Raw genomic sequence first — 23,381 nt, forward strand, 5'->3', positions numbered from 1 at the left:
AATTATTAAATATATTAAGATGTGTTTGATTTAACACTAAAAATAAACTTATATTTTCTTTACAGTTTCTGAAACGGGTTGCCTATTATACAGATTTTGAAAACAAAACACAAATCTAGTTTTTATTATAAAATATTTATTTGTAAATTAAATAAATTAATATGATAAAATACAAGATAAAAATCAAACTTATAAAAACTTATTAACTAATCGCATAACATACATACAGATTCTAATGCCACAAATACAAAATACATTAATTAGTTAGAGCCCGATTGAATTCGTTAACCATTTTCACCACATACTTATCTTTCTCTTCTAATTCTTTCTTCAATGCTGCACGCAAATCTTGCAAGTTCGGCATTGAGTTACAATCACGTATATTTAATAATGTTTTAAAAATATCATCCCATAAACTTCGATTTATATAACGTGGTACATGTGTTTTATGCATCCAAAAACCTCTTGCCTTCTTTTCAATATCCATATACTTGCCAAATAGTAAAACATGTAAAACACCCGCCAAACCATACAAATCCAATTGATATGTCCAGGGACGTTCTTCACGCATTTCGGGACATTTGAAGGCGTTGTCATTGTGTATAAAGGAAAATGTTTGTCCCTGTTTGAAAAGTTTCATATCTATAGAAACACCAAAATCGATTAACTGCAGACAACGTTGTGTTGGTGGATAACTTAATCTGTAATTTAAATATTAAAAATTAATAATTTCCTAAAAATATTTCCACTTTTAAGAAACTTACTTGTTCATTAGCAAAAAGTTATCAGCCTTGACATCGGCATGTATTATATTAACCGCATGCAAATGATCCATTATTTCGAGTAATTCACTGGCCAACAACATGACCACATACTCATCAACATTTTTCATAGTATGTTTTTTAATTTTATTACACACTGTTATTAGAGAACCATAGTTGGAAAAATTTGATATAAGTATGCTGGAATTATTACCTATAAGAGCGTAATCCACACTCATATAAGCCGTTAACTTTAAATTGTAAAACAATTAAGAGAAAAATCAAAAATTTTAGATTTTTTAAAAATATTTAACTTTTTAAAGTTTTAATTTACCATTTCATCTATTCGTATGCGTTCTTGTATTTCTAAACATATATAATATTCCCAATAGTTGGGTGGTTTTTCCTGTTTCATAGCCACCAGTTTACCAGATGTCGTTTCTTTTCCACTGTAATAATTTTTATTTATTTAGTATTAATTGTATATAGTTTTTAATTGCGATTTAAATTTTCTTTAGCTTCATACTTAGTCGAAGTATGATTTATAAAATAAGGAAATTCTGTTTCTAATTTCCTTTTCTAAAGGCCTAGATATTAGAGAGTTGCAAATCATGTAGTATTTAATCAGACATTCTTTCGACAAAAGAAATGAACAAAGATTTAAAGGCTTTAGGCATTTTTTTCATATGAAGTGCATTATGTCGTGGAAAATAATAATAAGATAATGATATATCTGAAAGCATGCTAAAAAATAATGTATTTTACTCATAACATAACAATTTATACGCATACTCTGATCAGCGTTGTTCAGACTCAGCCCAACATTTTCTAAATGAGCTGTTTAGACTGTTTTTACTACAAAAGATATTAAGACTTTAACTAACAGTAACACAAAATCACTTTTTACTTGGAAAGTTTTTTAAACGCTGAAAAAACTTTTTATTAAAAAAAAGTTCATACTATTTATGAACTTTTCATACTATTTCTTACAAAATTTATTCCATTTATGAATTATTTTTTTCCAAGATTTCGAAATATCGATGTTGGATGAAAAATATTGGTGACGACAAAACCTAATATTTTTCAGTTTGAAAGTGTTTGAATAAACTCATAATTGTATTTAATTATCTTAATATTTCTACTAAAAAAAGATTTTAGAAAAAAAGAAGTAAGAATCTTATATACCCTTCACCATGGTGTGTTAAAAATAAACAGTCGTTACCAAAAGTAATCTTTTACTTACACATCGGGCTCAACATGCTTAATTTCATGATTTTAGATTCAATAAAAAGCCTTTTGAAAAAACGAATGACAAACTTATATATACCCTTCTCACGAAGGTGAAGGGTATAAAAAGTACCCAAAAGTTCCCTCTAATGGGTTCTCACCTAATTCAGACTCTACATACTTAATTTCATATTTCCATGTTCAATTTTATAGAAAATTCAAAAAGTACCTTTTAAAAAACAAAAAATACCAAAAAGTTCACTTTTTCCGGTTCTCATTTAATTCCGACTATACATAATTAATTTCATGTTTATATGTTCAATATTATAGAAAATTCAAAAGGTACCTTTTGTAGAATGAAAAAGTACCAAAAAATTCACTTTGATGTGTTCTCATCTAATCCGTGCTCTACATGTTTAATTTCATGTTTCTAAGTTCATTATTATAGAAAACTCAAAAAGTACCTTTGGAAAAATGAAAATGTACCAAAAAGTTCCCTTTTATGAATTCTAATCTAATTTTGAATCTACATACTTAATTTCATGTTCTTAGGTTCAATATTATAGAATATTCAAAAAGTACCTTTTCAAAAACGAAAAAGTACCAAAAATGTTCCTTTTTATGGATTCTAACCTAATGCAGACTCTACAATCCTTATTTAATATTTCTAGATTCAATATTATGGAAAATTCAAAAAGTACCTCTTTTCGACTCTTTGACTATTTTCAACTTTTTTCAAATATTTTTTGACTTTTTTCGAGTTTCTTTGACTATTTTAGAGTTTTTGACTTTTTTCCAGTTTTTTTTTAAATTTTCGACTTTTTTCTACTATTTTCGAGTTTTCGACTTTTTACGACTTTTTTCGACTTTATACTACTTTTCGATTTTTTTCGACTTTTATTTACAAAGTAACCTTTTCGACTTTTTTACAGACGATAGTCGAGTTATCGATTTTTTTGGAACAAAATAGTCGACTTTGACTTTTTTTGACAAAAAGTCGATTGTTCGATTACTCGAAGGTCGATTTATAGAACCCTAATAACACAACACTAGTACTGCTCTCGCTCTGCTACTCTTGCTCTGCTGACTTGTTTTTGTAAAAAATCGTATTTTTTATATATATGGACCGATTTTGCTGATTTTAAATAGCGATCTTCTCGAAAGCATGTCTAACATTTAAAAATTAGATATAACAATAAAAAACTACTAAACAAACCTACAAACATAAATAAATATAAAACCAACTTACCAAAATACAGCACCATAAGCTCCCTCACCGATTAGTTTCAGAACATCAAACTGTACACCGTTTATATCAATTGATGTGTGTTGTTTTAAACGTTGTATACTACCCACTAGTTTGCACGTTGGTAAACTTTCCAAATAACTAATCACATAATGTTGCTCCAGGAAGGCATTAATTAAGTCAACATTAAATGGATTGACATTAGGATCAATGCACATATTTTCAATGACTTGATGTGTTTGATTTAAATCAGTTTCGGCATGAACATAATGATTGTTGGCCGGAGTTTTAAATGCATCAGCATCATCCCAAACATGTTTTTGAGGTTTAGGTGTTTTCGGTGTATTCTTATAGTAAATACTCATTTCGCAATCATCAGCAGCAGTAGCATCAATATGCTCGGGTGATTCTATTATAACCACCGGTTGTTCTTGGTCTGTGTGTTTGGGTAATTTTTTAGCTTTAATGGCGGCCAATTCGGAAGCACTAACTTCAATACTAAAATCATTACTTAGCGATTTATCAATGAAACCTAATTTTGATTTTGTTAAGTCCTGTGTGCGATATTCTTGTTGCTGCTGTTGTGTAGCTTTTAAGGTCGAACTGCTGTGAGCTGACATTTCTTCATCTTTAATATGTATAGATTGTTCTTGTATTTGTGACAACTGTTTAGCATTTCCTTTTGAGAAAGAGGGACCATGATTAGGCAACCAAGTAGAGTTTTTAATCATGCTAATATTTGTGCCAAACATTTCTGTTTCACAATTAAGTTCGAAATATTTATCATCATCATCGGTGCTAGAACGTTTAATTTCTGGAGCTGCTGGTGCTAGGAAACTTAATTTTGTCTCCTTACTGCTGTTGGAAATATTCGAAATTTTTGAATTGCTTTTACGGCTATTTTTGTTATTTTCTTCCTTCTGTTTTATCGATTCATTAAGAAATTTTAATGTAGAATTATTTTTACTAGGTTGCACCATTGTTATTTCTTTGATATCGTTTGGTATGGGTGGAGGTTCATTGATTTCCGAAAAGTCTTTCATAAATGTATCCATAAGTATGTTTTTTAATGTTGTTCCTTCCTGTGTTCTATTAGCAACTGCCTTAGGATTTGCTGTTTGTTTCCAGTGCATTTGCTCCTCAACTTTGTTTTCAGTAGAGTTGTTTTTGGAAAAATCCTTTTGGAATGATGTTTGTAAAGCAGTTTTCATGGAATTTTGTTTTAAAAATCTTGGCTCTATAGGCTGAGATGATATAATTACGGATTCATCCGGTTGTGTTTCGGGTACATGTGAAACGTCCTTTAAAAGTGATTTGCCACCTTGTTTAGGTTGAGTATTTTCAATTAAGGAAAATTCCGGTAAAATAGATTCATTTTTTGTTTTCTGTTGATTTGTCGTTGTTGGTTTCTGTTCGGCTTGAGGTTGTGAGTCTTCGATTATGGAAAAATCGGGTATAAAAGAATCCCTAAAAACAGATTTACTTTTAGTAGGTTTCGCTTTATTCGTTTGTGCCGGTTGACTATCCTCTATTAATGAAAAATCTGGCAAAAATGAATCTTTAAGATTATTCTTTACATTGGTGGTAGGTTTATTTAAAGATTTAGCATGAGGTTGCTGCAGTTCATCTTCAAACAAGGCTATGGGATTTGAAATGGATTTCGTTTTTTGTGTAACTGGTGTGTCTTTGTCGCAAAAACGTTTAGAGTCAAATGTTAAAGGTGTGCGTGTATCTGCTGCAGTCCGTACTTGTGTTATTTGTTTAGTTACCAATTGTTTTGTTGCTTTAGGTGGAGTATGTCCAAAAAATTCAAAAGAATCATCTTGGTTCATAGGTTCTGGCTGATTTTTCTCATTGTTTCCAATTTGTGAATCAACTTTATCATCTTCAAATTTTAGTGGTTCCGGTGGTTTCAACATAAACTTTGAAATAGTTTCTGTTTTTTCTTCGGGAAATTTAACAGGTTGCGGTGGAGCAAGTAACATTTTTGTTATAGTTTCCGTTTTATCCTCTTGAAATTGTATGGGTGCTGATGGGGCAAACAGCATTTTCGAAATGGTTTCGGTTTTGTCTTCTTGAAATTTGAGTTGTTGTTGTATTAAGTGCATTTTAGGTATAGTTTCTGTTTTGTCGTCTTGAAAACGTATGGGAGGCATTGCTCTGAATGCCGAGCCAGCAGCAGTATCTTCTTTTTCCTCCAAACGTGAAAAATTTCCCACCTGCTTTTGATTTTTTTCCATGGAATCTTCGAAAATTGAAAAATCTAAGCCACCACCTCCACTGCCACCAACACCAGACATTACGTTTTTCTTTTGCAATCGCGTGGGTCCTGGTGTTGCAAGATTTTCACTTTGTGGTTTTGCACTATTATTACCACTTTGAATTTTTAAACTGGTCATCATGTTGTCAACACTTTGGATGGGCGAAATGACATTAGAGGTTTCACAACTTAATTCCTTTACTGTTTCTAAAACTGGAGCAGTTTGTGGTTGATTAATGCCCGGTGTGCAGGGCATTCGTGAATCTATATCGAATTCAGGTGAACTAAGTGTTGATTTTGTAGTGGCTCCCGTAGTATGTGTTCCTTGGGTGGTGCCATGCTCGGAAGTCTCTAAAATTGTAGATAATTGCTGTCGAGGTGGCGAATATATCACAACTGGGGCAGCTCCTGCTGGGTAGTTCTGATTCTCTATGGAACTATTTAATGATTGTTCATCTTTTTGTTCCGGTATGGGGGCTGGTGTTACTTCCTTTAAAATATTTCCAAATTGTCTTTGTGGCTGTGACTTCGTTACCGCTTTTGGTGTACTTACACTTTGCGCTTTTAAGAATATATTAAATGTTTGAGTGGAACAGGTTTCTTCTGGATCGAAAAAGCCTCCATTGCCACAGCCAAAATCTGGTTTAGGCATGGAATTAGGGCTGTTTTTGGCCAAATTTTCATCATCAAATATTTCAAATTGTAAGTTTTTCGATGTTGCCACAGCTACCGTTGTAGAATTAGCAATTGGTAAGGCTGGTGTTTTAAATTGAAAATCTTCATCAGCCGCTAAATTTAACTTAGGCTCTAATACGGGTGGTTTACTGTTTGCAACTTCTATAGCACTTTCATCTTTGAATATTTCAAAAGGTTTGGAGGCGGCATCAGTTTCAGTGGGAGTTTTTCCTGTGCCTTTAACTGTTTGTATTTTGCATTCTGTTTCTTTAGCCGTTTGTTCTTTACTATGCAATATTTTCGCGATTAAAGGAACTTCCTTAACACTAGTGGTTGCCGCTTCATTATTACCATTGAAACTACACGATTTTTCTTCTTGTACAGTTTTTGCACCCATTAAAACTAAAGGACCGCATAATTCATTTGTAGTAGATTGTTCATCTTCCTCACTTTGTTCTGGCATTGTCGACATTCGATTTGGCGCTCTAAACGCTGCCGTAGCCAACGATTTTCGCAATGGATAGAAACTTTTGCGCCGTTGTACTTTCTCACTTGTAACACACATAGTCTCCTCCATGTCGGTGGCTTTTATAATTGTATCATTTCGTTTAATACGCAAAGCTAAAAGTTCCTCATATTGTCTTTCCACCTTCTCTTCTTTGTTGTAAATTTCGTCAAAAGGCACTTTTAAACCGGGAAGAAAATCTGGAAAATATGGTTCATCTATTGCCTCGAGTTTTTGTGGTTTCGATTGTTTGGCAAAATGGGGATATAAACGTATGCTATATTTCGGCCCACAGCCCCAATATATGTCACGTTCCTTAGTAAAGGCATTTTCTGTGCCTCGTTTCTTTAGTATGTAATAAGCCTTGAGTTCTTCTACTTGAAATTCCACATTAGGTCTGGGATATAATTTACACTTATTATACTGCGGTATAGTATTTTTATCGGGCATTTCTTCTGTGGTTACTGGTGTCACCCATCCTTTAATTGGTTTGGATTTGGCACAAAAGTTTGCAGGATAAATAAAAGGTTTGTTAAATCTAATTTCATTCTCCTTAATAGGTATGGGTGGAACACATGGCTTTTTAACGTCCCCCTCATCGTGTTGGTCTTCATCTTCGTGGATCTCAAAACCCAATTCATTTGTAATTGTTGTTTTACCAAAAAGTTTACCTTTTTTGCGGCTGTGTGCTTTATTCCAGGGACCAGGTTCTTTTTCATTTTCCTGATTTCGTGCAGCATCTATAATGGAACGTACCACAGATTTCTCCTCTTCTGGTGGTGGTTCTGTTGTTGGTATGGTTATAACATTTGGATTCTCATTTTCATCTTTAAAAACTTGTATACGTGCGTTACCTCTTTGTGAGGAAGTCGAAGGCTGATCAATCTTAAAAGAAATAATTAAAAATTATTAAAACAATTTATTCTTTGATGAAAAATTCCTAATTGGGAATAATTTCTACTTGTTTAATTTTGTTTAAAATTATTATAAACCCAAATATACAAACCTTAACTGTTCCGGGCGTAAAACTTTTAACCGCTGCACCAGTTCTTATTGTACCGACCATTTGTTTACGACGATGACCTCTTAACGATGTTAATGCTAAACGTCTTTCCTGCAACTGACGATTTGTTTCTTCTTTAACACTATCATCATCCTTGTACATTAGACGTTGAGCTACCGAAAACCCAAAATGTTGATGAGCCTCCTGTAAGTCTTCCAAAGGCTGGGCACGACAAGCAATACCGCGTCGAAATACTTCATCCGCTTTACGAGTATTACCCACTAAATCATAACAATATGCCCAGGCTATATAAAAATCAGCTACCATTGTACCAATACCAGCATTAAACAGCTGTTGATAACATTCAGCAGGATCCTTGTAACTATCAATCTTCAAAATACAATTCTTCCATTAATCAGTTAATCCTTAAAAAGTTTTTGCTAGTTTACTTACAAATTTGATGTACAACTTAATCATACGCCGATCTTGTTTATAGCGTTCATCACTTTCAAATTTAGACAAACACTTGGATAAAACCTCTTGTAAGCCGGATTCTTTACCGCCCGATGGAAAACTTTGTTCTATCCATTCTATGTAATTGTACCATGCAGATAATGGATCATCACCTGTGTAATTATGTATTTCTTTTTCTAGTTCTTTACGCTGTGCCAACAACTCTTGGGGTGAATCTATTTTTAAGGAAGCTTGCAAAATACTTGCATTTCGTCCCTGAGCTAATGGCTGTATATTTTCTTTTGCATCGTCAAAATCCATGTTTTATAGTTTAAGTAAACTATACACACAAGAAAAAATTTATTTTATTTTAAAGGACAATTGGAATAGCACTTAATTTGAATTATAATACAGAATTTCACATAAAAATTAATTTAATATAGAATTGACAAACTAAATGCGCTAAAATTCAAATTTTATGTTTGTAAAGCGAAGTTGGCTGCAGTTGGTTAAAGAAATAAAGTTGCCAGATTTTATATTTAATTTTTAATGATAAAAGCCCAGATAATTGATTAGTGATTTTTTTCGTATTGGAAGCGTAGTTAAGAAATACATATAACAATATACATATGTATAAAATCCTTTTTTGACCTACATATGTATAGATTAGCAGTTTTAAGTGAGAAACGTCAAGAAAAACAACAAAATATATTGAAATATATATATGAAAACCATATCTTGCTAATTCTGCATTATTTGCAAATATCTTGTAAAAAATAATTATGATACTCTTCAGGAAAGGGAAGACATTATTAGGTCTTACAAAAAACTTTGTATGTAATTTAAGTAATTTACGTCTTGACATTTTGTTTTTGAGTTTTATTTTTTACACAAACGGAAATATAGTACTTTATGGGAAAACTATTACTTTATCTGCTAATAGTCATTGGTTTTAATTTTATTTAAAAATATTACTATTAAGCGATCGTGGTAAGTACTTATATAACACACTATTTGTAAGCGGGCGTGTTATGTCAAATGTTATCACGAATTTAACAATTTGCTCTAAAAACTGAGATCAACTCTTTTAACAAAAAATTAAATACATTATTTACAATACCAAAAAGAGTGTAAATAATTTGTTTAGATCAATTTCAAAATTTTATATTATTTTTGAATAGACACTTCTTAATTTTAATTATACATATTATATTCTCTAACATATTAACACAAGCGGTGCATCATGGCTTTACTTATAATAGGAATCTCTAATCTTAGTTTATCTTAGCAAAAATATAATAATTCCGTCAAATGCTAATAGCATTCATTTTGTATTGATCTTTCCAAAGCAAAATTATAATCATCTTTATCGTCCACCGACATTTGTCGTGTCATCACAGCCAAAATGCCATCTACTTGGGTCTGCATAAGATCGGATGTGTTTTTTAAACAAAGCTGCGGTGCCAAAACAAATGGTACATCCTGCACATAAGGAACTGCTGATTGATTTGTATTTATAGTAGCAGTCGAATGCGCTCCATGTGGTGGGTATGGCATTGGGGGATAAGGTGCTACACCAAAAGCTGGCGGCATTGGTGGATACATATGATGTGCTGAGGGCTGTGGAGGTGTTGGCCCATCATTGCCTTTCTTCTCAACGAAAATAAAATCATCTGCGCCATTGTTAGGTGCTGGTTCAGTTGCGGGACCTTGAATAACTTCTTCAGGGGCTGTATCTGGGCTTTGCTTTTTCTTTAAGAAAAACGAAAGCATTTTTATATTTCTTTCTTCACTACTTTTTTGATATATTATTTAATATATTGAGATTTTTTAGACTATTATTTATTAATTAAATGATGCGTAATGCTAAAGTAACAAAAAAACCAAAACAATTTGTGTGTGATGTATTTGAAGTATGTTCAGTTGAAGCCTTTTCTTCAAGGGTATGTTTAAAAACTATACTATTTAGCGGAGGTGGAAGTACACAACAACGCGGCAACGCGTTATAGACTTTTGTTAAAAAAATTTTAAATAAAGTATTTCCTTTTGTCAGATGCTTGGGTTTGTGTTGTTATGTAGACCAAAAATAAGGTGACATTAAATAAATATCGCCTTCAATAAAAGAAAAATGTAACTAGGGTTCTATAAATCAATTTTTGATTAATCTACTTTTTGTCGAAAAGTAGAAGTCGACTAATTTGTTGTCGACTAAAAAATCGATAACTCGACTACCATCTATAAAAAGGCTGAAAAGTCATCAAAATTTTGCATATCTGGGAAACCATTATAGCTAGAATCCTCAAAATTTTCCACGAGCAATACTGAAATCCATGTGAACAATATGCGGAAAATAATCATAGAGAAAAGGCAGTGGTTTTATGTAAAATTTATTATAAAATTTGTGAGTTTAAAAATAAGTCTAGTGAAAATGAGTTGTATACTGAGATAAATACATAAAATTTTTTACTCTGTCGACAATCCCGATTTTGAAAATATTTGCTCTAAAATCCTACCTTTTAATCCCTCCGATTCCGTTTTTATTTAAAATCGTTGAAAATTTAAAAACTAAACGTATTTGAAAACCTAGCCGGCTTACAGTTGATTTTAAGCCGCCGCTGACATCTTTAGTGTCAGCCGTCCATTCCACTAAAATTTGTCGGCGTAGGTCTCTGCCTTCACATTTATTTTTATTAAAAATCTAAAGATCTAAATATTTTATTGAAAAAATATAGATTAAAAGTGTTAAAATATGTCTAAAGTTGATACAACACCTATTGAAGAATTGCCCATTATGGAGGTAAGTCTCTGAAGGCAGAAAGTAAACAAGTGAAAGTCCGTTGTCCAGTTTGGAAATGTAAACTATACCAAAACAGAAAAAAGTGGGAAATATTTGTGTGTATTACTATATGGTTTTTTAAAACTAAAAATATATTGTTGCTTAAACGAATTTTGTGGTTTCTAATATTTTTGTGGTTTATTTAAAATAGCAAATACAAATTCTTATAAAACCTCCGCCCAATGAAGATGAGAAGTTGGGAATACGACCCACGGTGGTTAAACATCCCTACTATAAACGACCAGGACGTGGTCATAACCATGATTTGTGTGATGCTTGCGAAGAAGGAGGAGATTTATTGTGTTGTGATCGTTGTCCCTCTAGTTTTCATTTGCAATGCCAGTGAGTATTCGCGCCTCTTGTCATTCCATTATTATTTTGCAGGCGTAATACACATAACCTTATACATACATAATAATAATAATTTTCTTTATAAATTTAAGTGATCCTCCTCTTACTGAAGACGATATTCCCAGTGGCCAATGGTTGTGTCATAATTGTCGCATGACTTTAAAGACAGCACCTTCTTCCTCGAAATCCAGTTCAGTGGAGCGTATGTCATCAGCTTCAGCCGTGGTCAACTCACGGCCCAATACACCATCGGTGGGCGGTGATTTAGAATCGATTCCATTTAAAATTCGTCATTTACGTAAACGTAGCAGCAGTAGAGCTTCATTTTGTAGCGATTTAAGCAGTACAGAGAAATATCTTTCCAAATTACCAGTGGGCATACAGCGTGCCTTAGATCCCAATAAGAAACCTACACCTTTAGATGAGCTAATAAAGGCAGCTAGTATTTTGAATCCAAAACAATTTGAGCTACCCCGAGAGCTGGAGATACATACACAATTTCCCGGCAATGATAAAAGTAAGTTGCGTAAAATTTAAAGTTTTGATATCACAATATGTTTTTGTTTTATAGTTGAACCCATACGTACGAATGGCAATGGTGGTCATAAGAAACCAAATTTTCGTCGCAACTCTAAACCGTATGAATTGGATACACAAGGTTTGGTGCCTTTGCCGGCAAAAACTTGTTTTTATTGCCACCGTTCATGTAAAAAAGCACCATTAGTCGCATGCGATTATTGTCCTTTATATTTTCATCAGGACTGTTTGGATCCCCCGATGACAGCACTACCAACAGGTTTATGGATGTGTCCAAATCATGTGGAAAATTTCATAGTAGGTTTTCTTTATTGAGAATGAAAATTTATTGTATTTACATAAATATTTTTTTCCTCTTAGGATGATAATCTTTTGACCAGTATATCGGCAACGGAAAGAGTAAGATTATGGGATAAATTTGCTCAACCATTTGATCATGAGGCAGTAAAAATGGACTTTTTCCGACGAGTACACATGAAAAATCCACCGTTCCGCATTAAAATGCCAATAAAATCCAGAGAAACTATAGAAATTCCTCCGATGGTTAAATATCACTATGAAAATCCACCACCTTTATTGCCCTCCTTAAGAGAAACCTTACGCTATGATATAGTAAAACGTCGTAAATGCTTACCGAGTGCCCCCGAAATAATATCAAAAGAAAGTGTAGCAGAGTCGTTGGTAAAGGATTTGGAAGCCTTGAAAACTGCAAAAGCCAAATTTAGAGAAATACAAAAAGAATTGGGAAATGTTGAGGAATTAAGTAGCAGTAGTAGCAGTGAAAATGAGGAAGAACCAGACAAAACTGAAGAGATTGATAGTAAAACGACAAAAGAAGCTGAAGAATTAAAGGATAAAGAAAAATGTAACAGCACACAAAAACCTATACATAAAACAAAACGCACGAAACAAAATAGTTTATCAGAAACTCAAGTAAAAGCCGAAGAGGAACTTTTGTCCAGTGATAAAGACGAAAAAGCTTTACAACTTTTAAGTGAACAAATTAAAGCCGAAAATGATCACAGCGCCGAAGAATCGGATGAAGAGACTAAATATGATCCTCAAATTGATGCTGAGCTGCAGTATTTGGATGTGGATCTCATTAAGAAATTAGCCTATCAACGTTTACAACAGCTGGTGCAGGAGCATCCAGAAATCGTGGTACAATATCAAAATCGTACCGCTGCTAAACGTATAAGAGAGTTGGCTGCTCAGCCTGCTGTTGGTGCAGCAGTTTCAGAACAAGACAAACTGCCCATTGTACCGTCGCAAATTTTATCACCTACCGATATAAGACGCCTCTCTATAATGTTTACCGGAGAAACGTCTTCAATTTTAGCACAGCCAAGTACGGCTAATGACAACGATTTGCCCCAACTGCATCCGGCTTTGGCTACGGCAGCTGCCATTGTGGCGGCTGACGAAGAAGAACAGAAATATGTGCCACGTATGCGTAGTGATCAGGAAAAAGCCTATGAAATTGCCACTCGCCTAGAACTTAAATTGTTGAGACGTAAGATACGCGCACGAGCTGTTCTAACACCTTTGGGTGATATTTTAGAAGACAATCGTTGGTTTAGCAATGTTGAATTGCACAATTCATTCTTTATGCGTTATCGCAGTCTTAATATCGGCTATGGTGATTCCAATGCTGGCGTTGATGTCAATTTATCATTGATTGGTTATTGTCGTCGTATTTCTCCCAAACATGCCACAATTTTCTATGATGATTTTACAAAGACCTATGAACTTATTAACTATTCAGAACATGGTACCGAGGTTAACGGACAATTGTATTCGTGTGATTTTACTGAACGTGATCCAACGCCCGCGAAAAAGCTGAAAAATGAAGATATTGAATTGCAAAAGAAGGTACAGGCCATACTTGATAAGAGACGAGGTATACAACGTCATTATTTTGTTGTTGACAACAGTACAAGGTTGGTAATACATCATATAAAGAAATAATGTTTTATTACTACATATTTTATTTTCTATTGCATTAATTACAGAATGGCTCCGCCACCAAAACCAGATTGTAAATGTTCGCCCTATGAAGATTCGCCTATGATAAAAGGTGCCTGGGAGGGAACAGCTATTTTGCAACATGGTTCTCTTTTACGTTTTGGCTGCTTAGCTTTTGTATTTTCATTGCCTAAATTGGAAACATGCAATGGCCAAGGTTAACTTTTTTTTTAAGCAAACAGCTTTAAAGTACAATAAATGGCGTAATTTAAGAATTTGTAAAAAATATACTGTTTTCACGATTTTATAATTTTTTACAATATTTTTTTTATGTTTTTTTTAAAGAAAATCTCCTATTATTATTTTTTGGTTTGTTTTATAAATTTTTATATATTTACTTATAAAAGGCAACAAAAAGTAAACTAAAAACACCCTGTACAATAAATATAAATTGTATTTGTTGTTTTTCTTTTTGTAATTAAATACAGAAACAGAAAATTAATTAAATTAACATAAAATTTAAAAGTAGTGTATTCATATTCAGTTTAAAAAGTTTTAAACTATAGTTTTTTATTACTATCTCTAGCATAATGTTATTGTATGTATATTAAACACACACACATATACACATGTAAAAAATGTGCACAACTAAATATTTACTTGTAATAAAAATTAATTTTAACTTATATTTAAAAATAAAATCATAAAATTTGTTTTAATTTATAAATTTGCTGCTGTTTATACCCTCCTCCTTACCCGACATAAGAATAATTTTATGCATTTTATTTGTAACACATATGGGGGGGGATTCATATGCCAGAAAACCGTTATAATTGAAATATTTTACTTTTAAGAAATTTTTAAATAGACGTTATTAAACTCCTAATAAAACTAACATAATATTTTTTAAATTATCATGATTAAGAGATTAAAAGAGTTTCGAAATTTGTTTGAAGATTAGTTTCAATTTTCTAACTTATTTTTTTTTTTTTTGAAGAAATGGAATATTTCAATATTTTTGATGTATACATGAATAAAAAAATCTGGATATTTAGGATTAATGAACTATCTAAATTCAAAATAGAGAAAATTGGAGCCACATTTGTTATTGAATGAGTTTTCTATCCAGTTTTAGTATAGGTTTAAATCGGTTACAGTTCAGGTCTAGCACAGATCTAGTTCAGTTCAAGTTCAGTTCTAGCTTAGTCTTAGTTAATTTCTATTTCTGCACTAATTCAATTCTATTTCTATTTTAGTTCTAGTTCAGTTCTAGGTCTAGTTCAGTTCTAGTTCAGTTCTAATTCAGTTCTAGTTCAGTTCTAGTTCAGTTCTAGATCAGTTCTAATTCAGTTCTAGTTCAGTTCTAGTTCAGTTCTAGTTCAGTTCTAGTTCAGTTATACTTCAGTTCTAGTTCAGTTCTAGTTCAGTTCTAGTTCAGTTCTAGTTCAGTTCTAGTTCAGTTCTAGTTCAGTTCTAGTTCAGTTCTAGTTGAGTGTTAGTTCAGTTCTAGTTCAGTTTAAGTTCAGTTCTAGTTTCGCTCTAGTTTAGTTCTAGTTCAGTTTAAATTTAGTTTTAGTTAAGTTCTAATTAAGTTTTAGTTCAGTTCTAGTTCAGTTCTAGTTTAGTTCTAGTTCAGTTCTAGTTCAGTTCTAGTTCAGTTCTAGTTCAGTTCTAGTTCAGTTCTAGTTCAGTTCTAGTTCAGTTCTAGTTCAGTTCTAGTTCAGTTCTAGTTCAGTTCTAGTTCAGTTCTAGTTCAGTTCTAGTTCAGTTCTAGTTCAGTTCTAGTTCAGTTCTAGTTCAGTTCTAGTTCAGTTCTAGTTCAGTTCTAGTTCAGTTCTAGTTCAGTTCTAGTTCAGTTCTAGTTCAGTTCTAGTTCAGTTCTAGTTCAGTTCTAGTTCAGTTCTAGTTCAGTGCTAGTTCACAAACATACATACATACATACATACATACATACATACATACATACATACATACATACATAGATACATACACACATACATACACACAATTCGACCCTTTAGGTTTAGGTCAAAAAGTTGGGAGGATATAAACAATTTTAGTTTATATTTGCTAAAATAAATATTTTATATTTTCTTGCGCAACACTTTAACTAAAATCTAAAACGTTAATACAAGTACATATTACAATTATCAATATTATTCTGCATTAATACATTCCTGTGTGAGTGTTGACGATGTTACTGCTGTTCCCTCTATTGCCACTTCTGATGATTTTTCTTTTATCTCATCTTCTTGTACTTGTGCCTCACCGCCATCTTCCGGTTTCAATTTATAACGTTCCTGTTTCGATTTCCACCATTCATCGGGATGTTGACGTTTAATATGAACATACATATTTGATTTTGATCTCGATTCTTTGCCACAATGAGGACATGTATAGAGATTCGTATCTGTATGCATGGCCATGTGTTCGTCGAGATTTCGCTTTTCACGAAACACTTTATCACAATAGCTACACGATAGATTGCGTTCACGACGATGCCAATAGCCTTTATGTCGACTCAGATTCTTTTTGGTCTTAAAGAATTTACCACATATATCGCAGGCAAATTGTGTATCTTCATGTGTTTGATGATGTACTCGTAGACTATGTTGATTTTTCAACCATGCCCCACAGATTGTACATTGTGCGGGTGGCTCGACAATACCCTGATGTTCGTCGTAGTGTTTTTGAAATGATGTTTTCGATTTGAATTTCTTGCCACAAATATCACAGATATGATGGTAGATATTATTGTGTACGGATGCAATATGATTACGCAAACGATATATAGTTGCACATCTATATAGATAAGATTTAAGGAGGTTGATGTTGGCAAATTAATTTAGTTTTTTTTTTTTTAAATAATAACAAAATTTTATAAAATAATCAATAGTCTATTTAAATATGTTCCGCATTATGTTAGAAAATATCTAAATAATATACATGTTATAGGTTTTTATTGTTTAATTGGACCCTAAAAAGACATTCGTTTATCATTGAAAACTGTTCGAAAGTTTACTTCTACTTTTGTTGCTATATTATCTGGTTCAAAATCGAGTCATAATTTTTCAGTTCTAGTTTAGTTCTTATTATAGTTTAGTTCTACTTTAGTTCTAGTTTTTCGCAATAAAAATAAAAAATCATAGAAATAATAAAAAAAAAAATTAGGACATTTTTACAACACAAACTATATAGAATATCTGAAAGATATATATCGGTCTTTCTGCAAATGAATTTTATATTATTCCATTTCATTATTTTTGTTAAGAAAATATGTAGGTAATCCGTAATACATATATTTGTAACCCTATAAAATTGCAACATTTACACAAAAAAAATAATTAATAATATAAAGCATGATGCCTCTTCAAGGATTATTGATATTTAAACGTTTCATTTTCGATTTCCAACATTTTACAGGATGTTGTTTCTTCACATGAACATGCATATTCCATTTGGAAAGAGACTCCTTTTGACAATGAGGACATTTATATAGCTGTTCTCCCGCATGTATGGTCATAGGTTCTTTTATATTCCGTTCTTCGCGAAAACTTTGCAACATTGCAAATTCATCATCAGAATTATGCCAATAGGATTTATGCCGACGCAATCTTTATTTGGTTTCATATACCGCAGATTTTGCAAGATGTTTTTCATGCTCAAAACGATGAAGTTTTTAAGCCACTTTTGGCAGATGGAACATTGAACGGCAAGGTCGATAATGCGCTAATATTCGTTCTTGTTACATCTTCGTGTACAGATGCAATATGATTCTGCAAACGATATATAGTTGCAGTTTTAGTTAGGTTTAGTTCAGTTTTAGTTCAGTTCTAGTTCAGTTAAAGATCAGTTCTAGTTCTGTTCTAGTTCAGTTCTAGTTCCGTTCTAGTTCAGTTCTAGTTCAGTTCTAGTTCAGTTCTAGTTCAGTTCTAGTTCAGTTCTAGTTCAGTTCTAGTTCAGTTCTAGTTCAGTTCTAGTTCAGTTCTAGTTCAGTTCTAGTTCAGTTCTAGTTCAGTTCTAGTTCAGTTCTAGTTCAGTTCTAGTTCAGTTCTAGTTCAGTTCTAGTTCAGTTCTAGTTCAGTTCTAGTTCAGTTCTAGTTCAGTTCTAGTTCAGTTCTAGTTCAGTTCTAGTTCAGTTCTAGTTCAGTTCTAGTTCAGTTCTAGTTCAGTTCAGTTCTAGTTCAGTTCAAGTTCAGATCTAGTTTAGTTCTAGTTCTAATTGAGTTATACTTTAGTACTAGTTCTAGTTCAGTTCTAATCCAGTTCTACTTAAGTTCTAGTTTGGTTCGAGTTCAGTTCTAGTGCAGCTCTTGTTCAGTTCTTGTCGTAAACAAAAAACTATAAGCACAAGGCCAAACATTTTGACTTTCAATATGTTCAATGATTATTACTACCTTAAATAATATATAGAACATATATTTACAAAATTATATATAAAATAATTGCTTAATTTTCACATCTCTCTAATGCTTATAAAAATATATAATTCAATGTTTTTTTTTCTCCAGAATTGAAAGTATTTCAAGTATGTTATTTGTGGTATAATTTCCTAACTTTTTCTGCTGGAAGTGTAAAGGTAAACAAATAGACAAGCTAATGAGAAACCTAGACCAAAAACTTAAGAGAGTAAACAGCAATTTCCATAATTTGTTCTAAAATAAAAAATAAATATTATTTTTAATAAACCACACAAATGAATACATTTATTTAAGTAAACAAATAGAGTTCTTAAATAAACAAAAAATATAATTTGTAATATATTTCTTAACATTGCTGATGAACTATGGCCATCTCAGCTTTTGGTTCTATATTTAAACGTTCCATTTTTGATTTCCACCATTCAGCCGGATGTTGTCTCTTGACATGAGCATACATATTTGATTTAGAACGTGACTCCTTTTGACAGTGTGGACATTTATAAAGCTGTACACCCGTATGTATGGCCATATGTTCTTTTAGATTACGTTCTTCACGAAAAACTTTCTCACAAAAGTTACATTGTAAATTTACATCCGAATTATGCCAATAGGATATGTGACGGCGTAATCTGTGTTTGGTTTCAAATACTTTACCGCATATGTTACATGCTGTAGGATTTTTCTCATGAACAAAACGATGCAATCGTAGGGTGTGTTTGTTTTTAAGCCACTTTTGACAGATGGAACATTGTGCGGCCGGTTCAATGATGCCTTGATGTTGATCGTAGTGTAATTTAAATGAATCTTTATTTTTAAACTTTTGACCGCAAATATCACAAACATGATATTTTATATATTTGTGCGTATTATCAATATGACGCGTTAAATTATTTTCCGAAGATAGTCTAAATAGAATTAAAGATAATTATTTGTTAAGAAATTATTTTATGCGTAAATGAGCAAGTTATATCCTATAAACAAATAGACGACAACCTAATAAGAAACCTAGTCCAAAACTAAAGAGAGAGAGAGAGAGAGTGAGAGAAAAACAAGCATTTTGCTTAGTTTCTTTTTTAAGGATTAATAATTATTGTATTGTATTTAATACACCACACAAAATAATATATGAAAACATTTATTAAAGTAAACAAATAGAGGACTTAATTAAACAAGAAATGATGTGTTGTAATATATTCTTAATATTGCTGCTGAACTACGGGCATCTCATCTTTTGGTTCGATATTTAAACGTTCCATTTTTGATTTCCACCATTCCTTTGGATGTTGTCTCTTTATGTGAACATACATATTTGATTTTGAACGTGATTCCTTTTGACAGTGAGGACATTTATAGAGTTGTACACCCGTATGTATTGCCATATGTTCTTGCAGATTACGTTCCTGACGAAAAACTTTCTCACAAAAATTACACTGTAAATTCAAATCGGATTTATGCCAATAGGATTTATGTTTGCGTAGTCTATGTTTAGTATCAAATACTTTGCCACAGATATCGCAGGGTGTTGGATTTTTCTCGTGTACAAAACGATGTAATCTTAAACTATGTTTGTTTTTCAGCCATCGATTGCATATAGAACATTGAGCGGCTGGTTCTATAATGCCTTGATGTTTAGCATAGTGGTTTTTGAATGAATCTTTATTTTTAAACTTTTGACCACAAACATCGCATACATGGTATTTTGCATATTTATGCATATTTTGGATATGACGAGTTAAGTTATTTTCCGAGCAAAATCTATATTTGAAATTTAATTTAAAATAGAATATATATTGTAAAGTAATTATTTGTTAAATATGTATTGGTATTATTCGTAAAGTCTAGACGCTATATTTGGTGTGTTAAACATTTTAAATATTTTTTTTATAATAAAACACCATTAGTTGTAGAAGATTCTAAGAAAAATTTATAATTTTAAAGTTATAATAGATAAAACATTAAGACGGTAATGTGATAATCCATTTGGGCTTACAGTTAATATTATTTCGAACTTAGCATAAGATCTAAACTTTGATAAAAGTTCGTAACAACATGTGCTACAAAAATTATGTTTAAAAAAAAATGTATCCTTTTAAGAGTAAGTAGAGGGTATAAACATTTAGTCATCATAGGTAAAAACTATTATTAAAGTTAAAAATGGTTTAATAAGCATTTTAAAATTTATAAACGTTTTTACTTTTCTTAACAATACAAAACAGACCTATTGTAAAATAAACATAATTCTGTATATAAATTGAGAGACTAACAACACTAAAACTTATAACTTATCTTCCACCACCATCTCTTTCGTTTGCTCATCTTTAGGTACTAAATTTAAACGTTCCATTTTCGATTTCCACCATTCTTCCGGGTGTATTCTTTTAATATGAACATACATATTTGATTTTGAACGTGAATCTTTGCCACAATGCGGACACGTATAGAGTTGAACACCCGTATGTATGGCCATATGTTCATCAAGATTACGTTTTTCCCGAAAAACTTTATCACAAAAAGTACATTGTAAATTTGTATCCAATGTATGCCAATAGACTTTATGTCTATACAATCTACGTTTAGTTTGAAATAATTTTCCGCAAACATCACAAGCAGTTGGATGTTCTTCGTGTGTAAAACGATGTAGTCGTAAACCTTCTTCATTCTTAAGCCATGTATTGCATATCGAACATTGTACAGCCTGAGAGACTATACCTTGATGTTCATCACAATGACGTTTAAAAGCGGCTTTATTTTTGTAGACACGTCCACATATGTCGCAGACAAGCGGTGTGGCTTTCTTATGAAAGTTACTAAGGTGTCGTTCTAAATGATATTCTGATTGGAATCTATATTGTATAGGAAATTTGATTTATTTTTATATATATATATATATATATATATATATATATATATATATATATATAATATATATATATATATATATATAATATATATATTATATATATATATATATATATATATATATATATTATATATATATATTATATAAACTAAAATTTAGTTTTTCTAGATTAGTTTTGTTTGAATAAAAAATTATCAATATACTATAGAATAGTCATCAGAGTAGTAACTAGACTAGTCAATGGAATAAAAATCACACTATTCAATTGACTAGTCCACATACTAGTCCATAGACAAGGCAATAGACTCCTCCTTAGACTTTAAAATGTACTATTAAGTAATATGTTTTCCTTTTCTAAAAAATAATACAATAGAAAGAACAAAAGGAGAAGTATGAACTTTGGTTTAAAGGAGCTCTTGGTTTAAAAGAGTTCTTTGTTTAAAAGAGGACTTGGTATTTTCGCTTTTCAATCTACTTTTCTTTATATTCTTCTTTTCAATCGTTTTTTTAATATCTTGACTGATTAGTACTCAGTTGTTGCGTTAAGGAATATTTACTTGGATTTATACACATACAAATACTTTTATAAAACCAGACAATAACTCGTCCACTTGCTTACTAAAGACTTATGGATTGCTACTATTATACAATATGATGTTTTTAAGAGTAAAGCATTGCTTGTTGAACGAGTTAATTTTGTCATTTGTATAAAATGAAAAATTATAAAAAAATCTCTTACCTTTTATTGCAAATATGACATTCAACTTCTTTATCTTTGTTGTGGGAACGTAAATGCTTTTTAAATAGATTGTAATTTCGTATACGTTTGGAACAGTGTTCGCATTCGTAGAATTCAACTGAATCAGCTTCATCGGGATGTTCTGAAGTAATATGTATTGTTAGATTACGAGCACTTGACATATTTTTATCACATATTTGACATCTGCAAATAACAGTGCAAAAAATAAACAATTAAAATTATATATATTTAATTATTTGTTAAAGCTTATAATACTTACTTAAACATATCTGGATTTTTATGCCACTCAAGATGTTCTATAAGTTCTCGTGGTTTACGATAGGTAATGTCACAGCATTTAATATAGGGTGTCTTAGTATGTGCCAACAGAAAGTGTTCTCTTAATTCTTTCCAGGTTTCAACGCGTGTCTGACATATATCACATACTAGATCCATAGACATGGCCACTTCTTCTTGTGCGGATAATTTCTTTTTAGCAGGTTTCTTTTCTTTAATTTCGCGAGTTTTTGCAGGAGTTCTTTTACGTTTTGTTTTTGCATTTTTAGTTTTTTTAGTAGATTTAAGTTTTATCAAGGGCACATCATCATCTGTGTGTGGAGGAGACCTATTTATTATATTCTTCGGTAAATAAAGGCTTTAAAAACTTACCTTCCGAAGAAATTTGATCTGGTAGAAAATCATCATCCTCTTCTTCATTGACCGCTACACTATCAGGTGCTATAATATCTTTCTCCACATTACCTATAACAGTATCCATTAAGTCCTCTGTAGGCATTTCCTTTTCGTCATTATCATCATCATCGTCATTTTCCGATTCATCCTTAAACATACTTATGGGACAGTTTATGGTCATTTGTGTAGTTTCTTTGGGGTCCATTTCAATTTTATCCTCTTGATCATCATTATCCCAAGCATCGCCATCATCATCAAAATTAAATTCTTTCTTAAGATTTACATCCATAAACTCATTACGCAGTGTTAGCTGTTTCTCTGCCACTTGTTGCGAAAATCGATGAAACTCTTCCAAGTGATCATAACAATCTTGGCATATTATAGTCGACACAATATCGTTTTGTTTAATCTAATTGTATGAATGAAATTTAAGACACCAATTAAAATGTAATAAAGAAAAAACATAAGACGCCACCACCACCACTACTTACTTCAATTTCCAAATACTTTTCGATTAGTTTGACCATTTCTAGGGAATCACTTGATGTGTCTAAATTTTCATACAATTTAATACTAGATTCTTTTGGAATATCTTTTAAACATAGACGACAAATCATTTTAATATTATTTTTACGTTTTGTTCTTTAAAATTTTCATGAAAATTCATTAAACTAACAAAAAAAAAAGAATTTTCTTCTGTACAGATGTGTATATCTTCTTCTTATCACAATGAAACTGAGTCAGACATTCACATTGAAGGAGTAACAAACAATAAGAGTTGCCAGTAAATTTATTTTGACAACAAAAATACTATTTATAATATCAGCGATTTTTTAAATAGATTTCGAA

General features: G+C 31.7%; 4 protein-coding genes across 8 annotated transcripts; 1 reads left to right on the forward strand and 3 right to left on the reverse strand.

Annotated features, from left to right (window-relative positions):
• Positions 1-119: 119 nt before the first annotated feature.
• Positions 120-8,771, reverse strand: LOC111681236. The gene is made up of 6 exons (XM_023442986.2): positions 8,131-8,771; positions 7,681-8,067; positions 3,238-7,559; positions 1,096-1,210; positions 765-1,012; positions 120-701 (listed from the first exon to the last, which is right to left on the reverse strand). Exons 1-6 carry the CDS (start codon positions 8,449-8,451, stop codon positions 257-259), a joined length of 5,838 nt encoding a protein of 1,945 aa, XP_023298754.2. The 5' UTR covers positions 8,452-8,771; the 3' UTR covers positions 120-256.
• Positions 8,772-9,034: 263 nt separating this feature from the next.
• Positions 9,035-10,009, reverse strand: LOC111681250. Its single transcript, XM_023443003.2, has one exon. It carries the CDS (start codon positions 9,901-9,903, stop codon positions 9,445-9,447), a length of 459 nt encoding a protein of 152 aa, XP_023298771.2. The 5' UTR covers positions 9,904-10,009; the 3' UTR covers positions 9,035-9,444.
• Positions 10,010-10,772: 763 nt separating this feature from the next.
• Positions 10,773-14,520, forward strand: LOC111681238 (PHD finger protein 12). Of its 2 annotated transcripts, none has more exons than XM_023442989.2 (6): positions 10,773-10,927; positions 11,118-11,308; positions 11,410-11,834; positions 11,889-12,151; positions 12,215-13,794; positions 13,867-14,520. In XM_023442989.2, exons 1-6 carry the CDS (start codon positions 10,880-10,882, stop codon positions 14,039-14,041), a joined length of 2,682 nt encoding a protein of 893 aa, XP_023298757.2. In that variant the 5' UTR covers positions 10,773-10,879; the 3' UTR covers positions 14,042-14,520. The 2 variants fall into 2 exon arrangements, with proteins under 2 accessions (XP_023298757.2, XP_046802686.1); XM_046946730.1 differs by having other exon boundaries at positions 12,218-13,794.
• Positions 14,521-15,708: 1,188 nt separating this feature from the next.
• LOC111681237 (transcription factor grauzone-like) lies at positions 15,709-23,268 on the reverse strand. Of its 4 annotated transcripts, none has more exons than XM_023442987.2 (5): positions 23,024-23,267; positions 22,509-22,941; positions 22,120-22,447; positions 21,840-22,043; positions 15,709-16,621 (listed from the first exon to the last, which is right to left on the reverse strand). In XM_023442987.2, exons 1-5 carry the CDS (start codon positions 23,147-23,149, stop codon positions 15,976-15,978), a joined length of 1,737 nt encoding a protein of 578 aa, XP_023298755.2. In that variant the 5' UTR covers positions 23,150-23,267; the 3' UTR covers positions 15,709-15,975. The 4 variants fall into 4 exon arrangements, with proteins under 4 accessions (XP_023298755.2, XP_046802428.1, XP_023298756.2 ...); XM_046946472.1 differs by lacking the exon at positions 15,709-16,621 and adding an exon at positions 18,494-19,145 and having other exon boundaries at positions 23,024-23,265; XM_023442988.2 differs by lacking the exon at positions 15,709-16,621 and adding an exon at positions 19,306-19,995 and having other exon boundaries at positions 23,024-23,265.
• Positions 23,269-23,381: the final 113 nt, after the last annotated feature.

This window comes from Lucilia cuprina, chromosome 3 (assembly GCF_022045245.1).
Source record: "Lucilia cuprina isolate Lc7/37 chromosome 3, ASM2204524v1, whole genome shotgun sequence".
NCBI classification, from domain to species: Eukaryota; Metazoa; Arthropoda; class Insecta; order Diptera; family Calliphoridae; genus Lucilia; species Lucilia cuprina.

Bases quoted from the DNA above. Each gene is read 5' to 3' on its own strand.
- LOC111681236 (XM_023442986.2), bottom strand. From the start codon at position 8,451: ATGGATTTTGACGATGCAAAAGAAAATATACAGCCATTAGCTCAGGGA. The intron at 1,211-3,237 runs GTAAGTTGGTTT...AAATTATTACAG, and splicing joins GCTTATGGTGCTGTATTTTG to TGGAAAAGAAACGACATCTG. The intron at 1,013-1,095 runs GTAAATTAAAAC...TACAATTTAAAG, and splicing joins GCATACGAATAGATGAAATG to TTAACGGCTTATATGAGTGT.
- LOC111681250 (XM_023443003.2), bottom strand. From the start codon at position 9,903: ATGCTTTCGTTTTTCTTAAAGAAAAAGCAAAGCCCAGATACAGCCCCT.
- LOC111681238 (XM_023442989.2), top strand. From the start codon at position 10,880: ATGTCTAAAGTTGATACAACACCTATTGAAGAATTGCCCATTATGGAG. The intron at 10,928-11,117 runs GTAAGTCTCTGA...TATTTAAAATAG, and splicing joins AAGAATTGCCCATTATGGAG to CAAATACAAATTCTTATAAA. The intron at 11,835-11,888 runs GTAAGTTGCGTA...TTTGTTTTATAG, and splicing joins ATTTCCCGGCAATGATAAAA to TTGAACCCATACGTACGAAT.
- LOC111681237 (XM_023442987.2), bottom strand. From the start codon at position 23,149: ATGATTTGTCGTCTATGTTTAAAAGATATTCCAAAAGAATCTAGTATT. The intron at 22,448-22,508 runs GTAAGTTTTTAA...CTCCACACACAG, and splicing joins AGATCAAATTTCTTCGGAAG to ATGATGATGTGCCCTTGATA. The intron at 16,622-21,839 runs GTAAGAGATTTT...TTATCTATATAG, and splicing joins TGTCATATTTGCAATAAAAG to ATGTGCAACTATATATCGTT.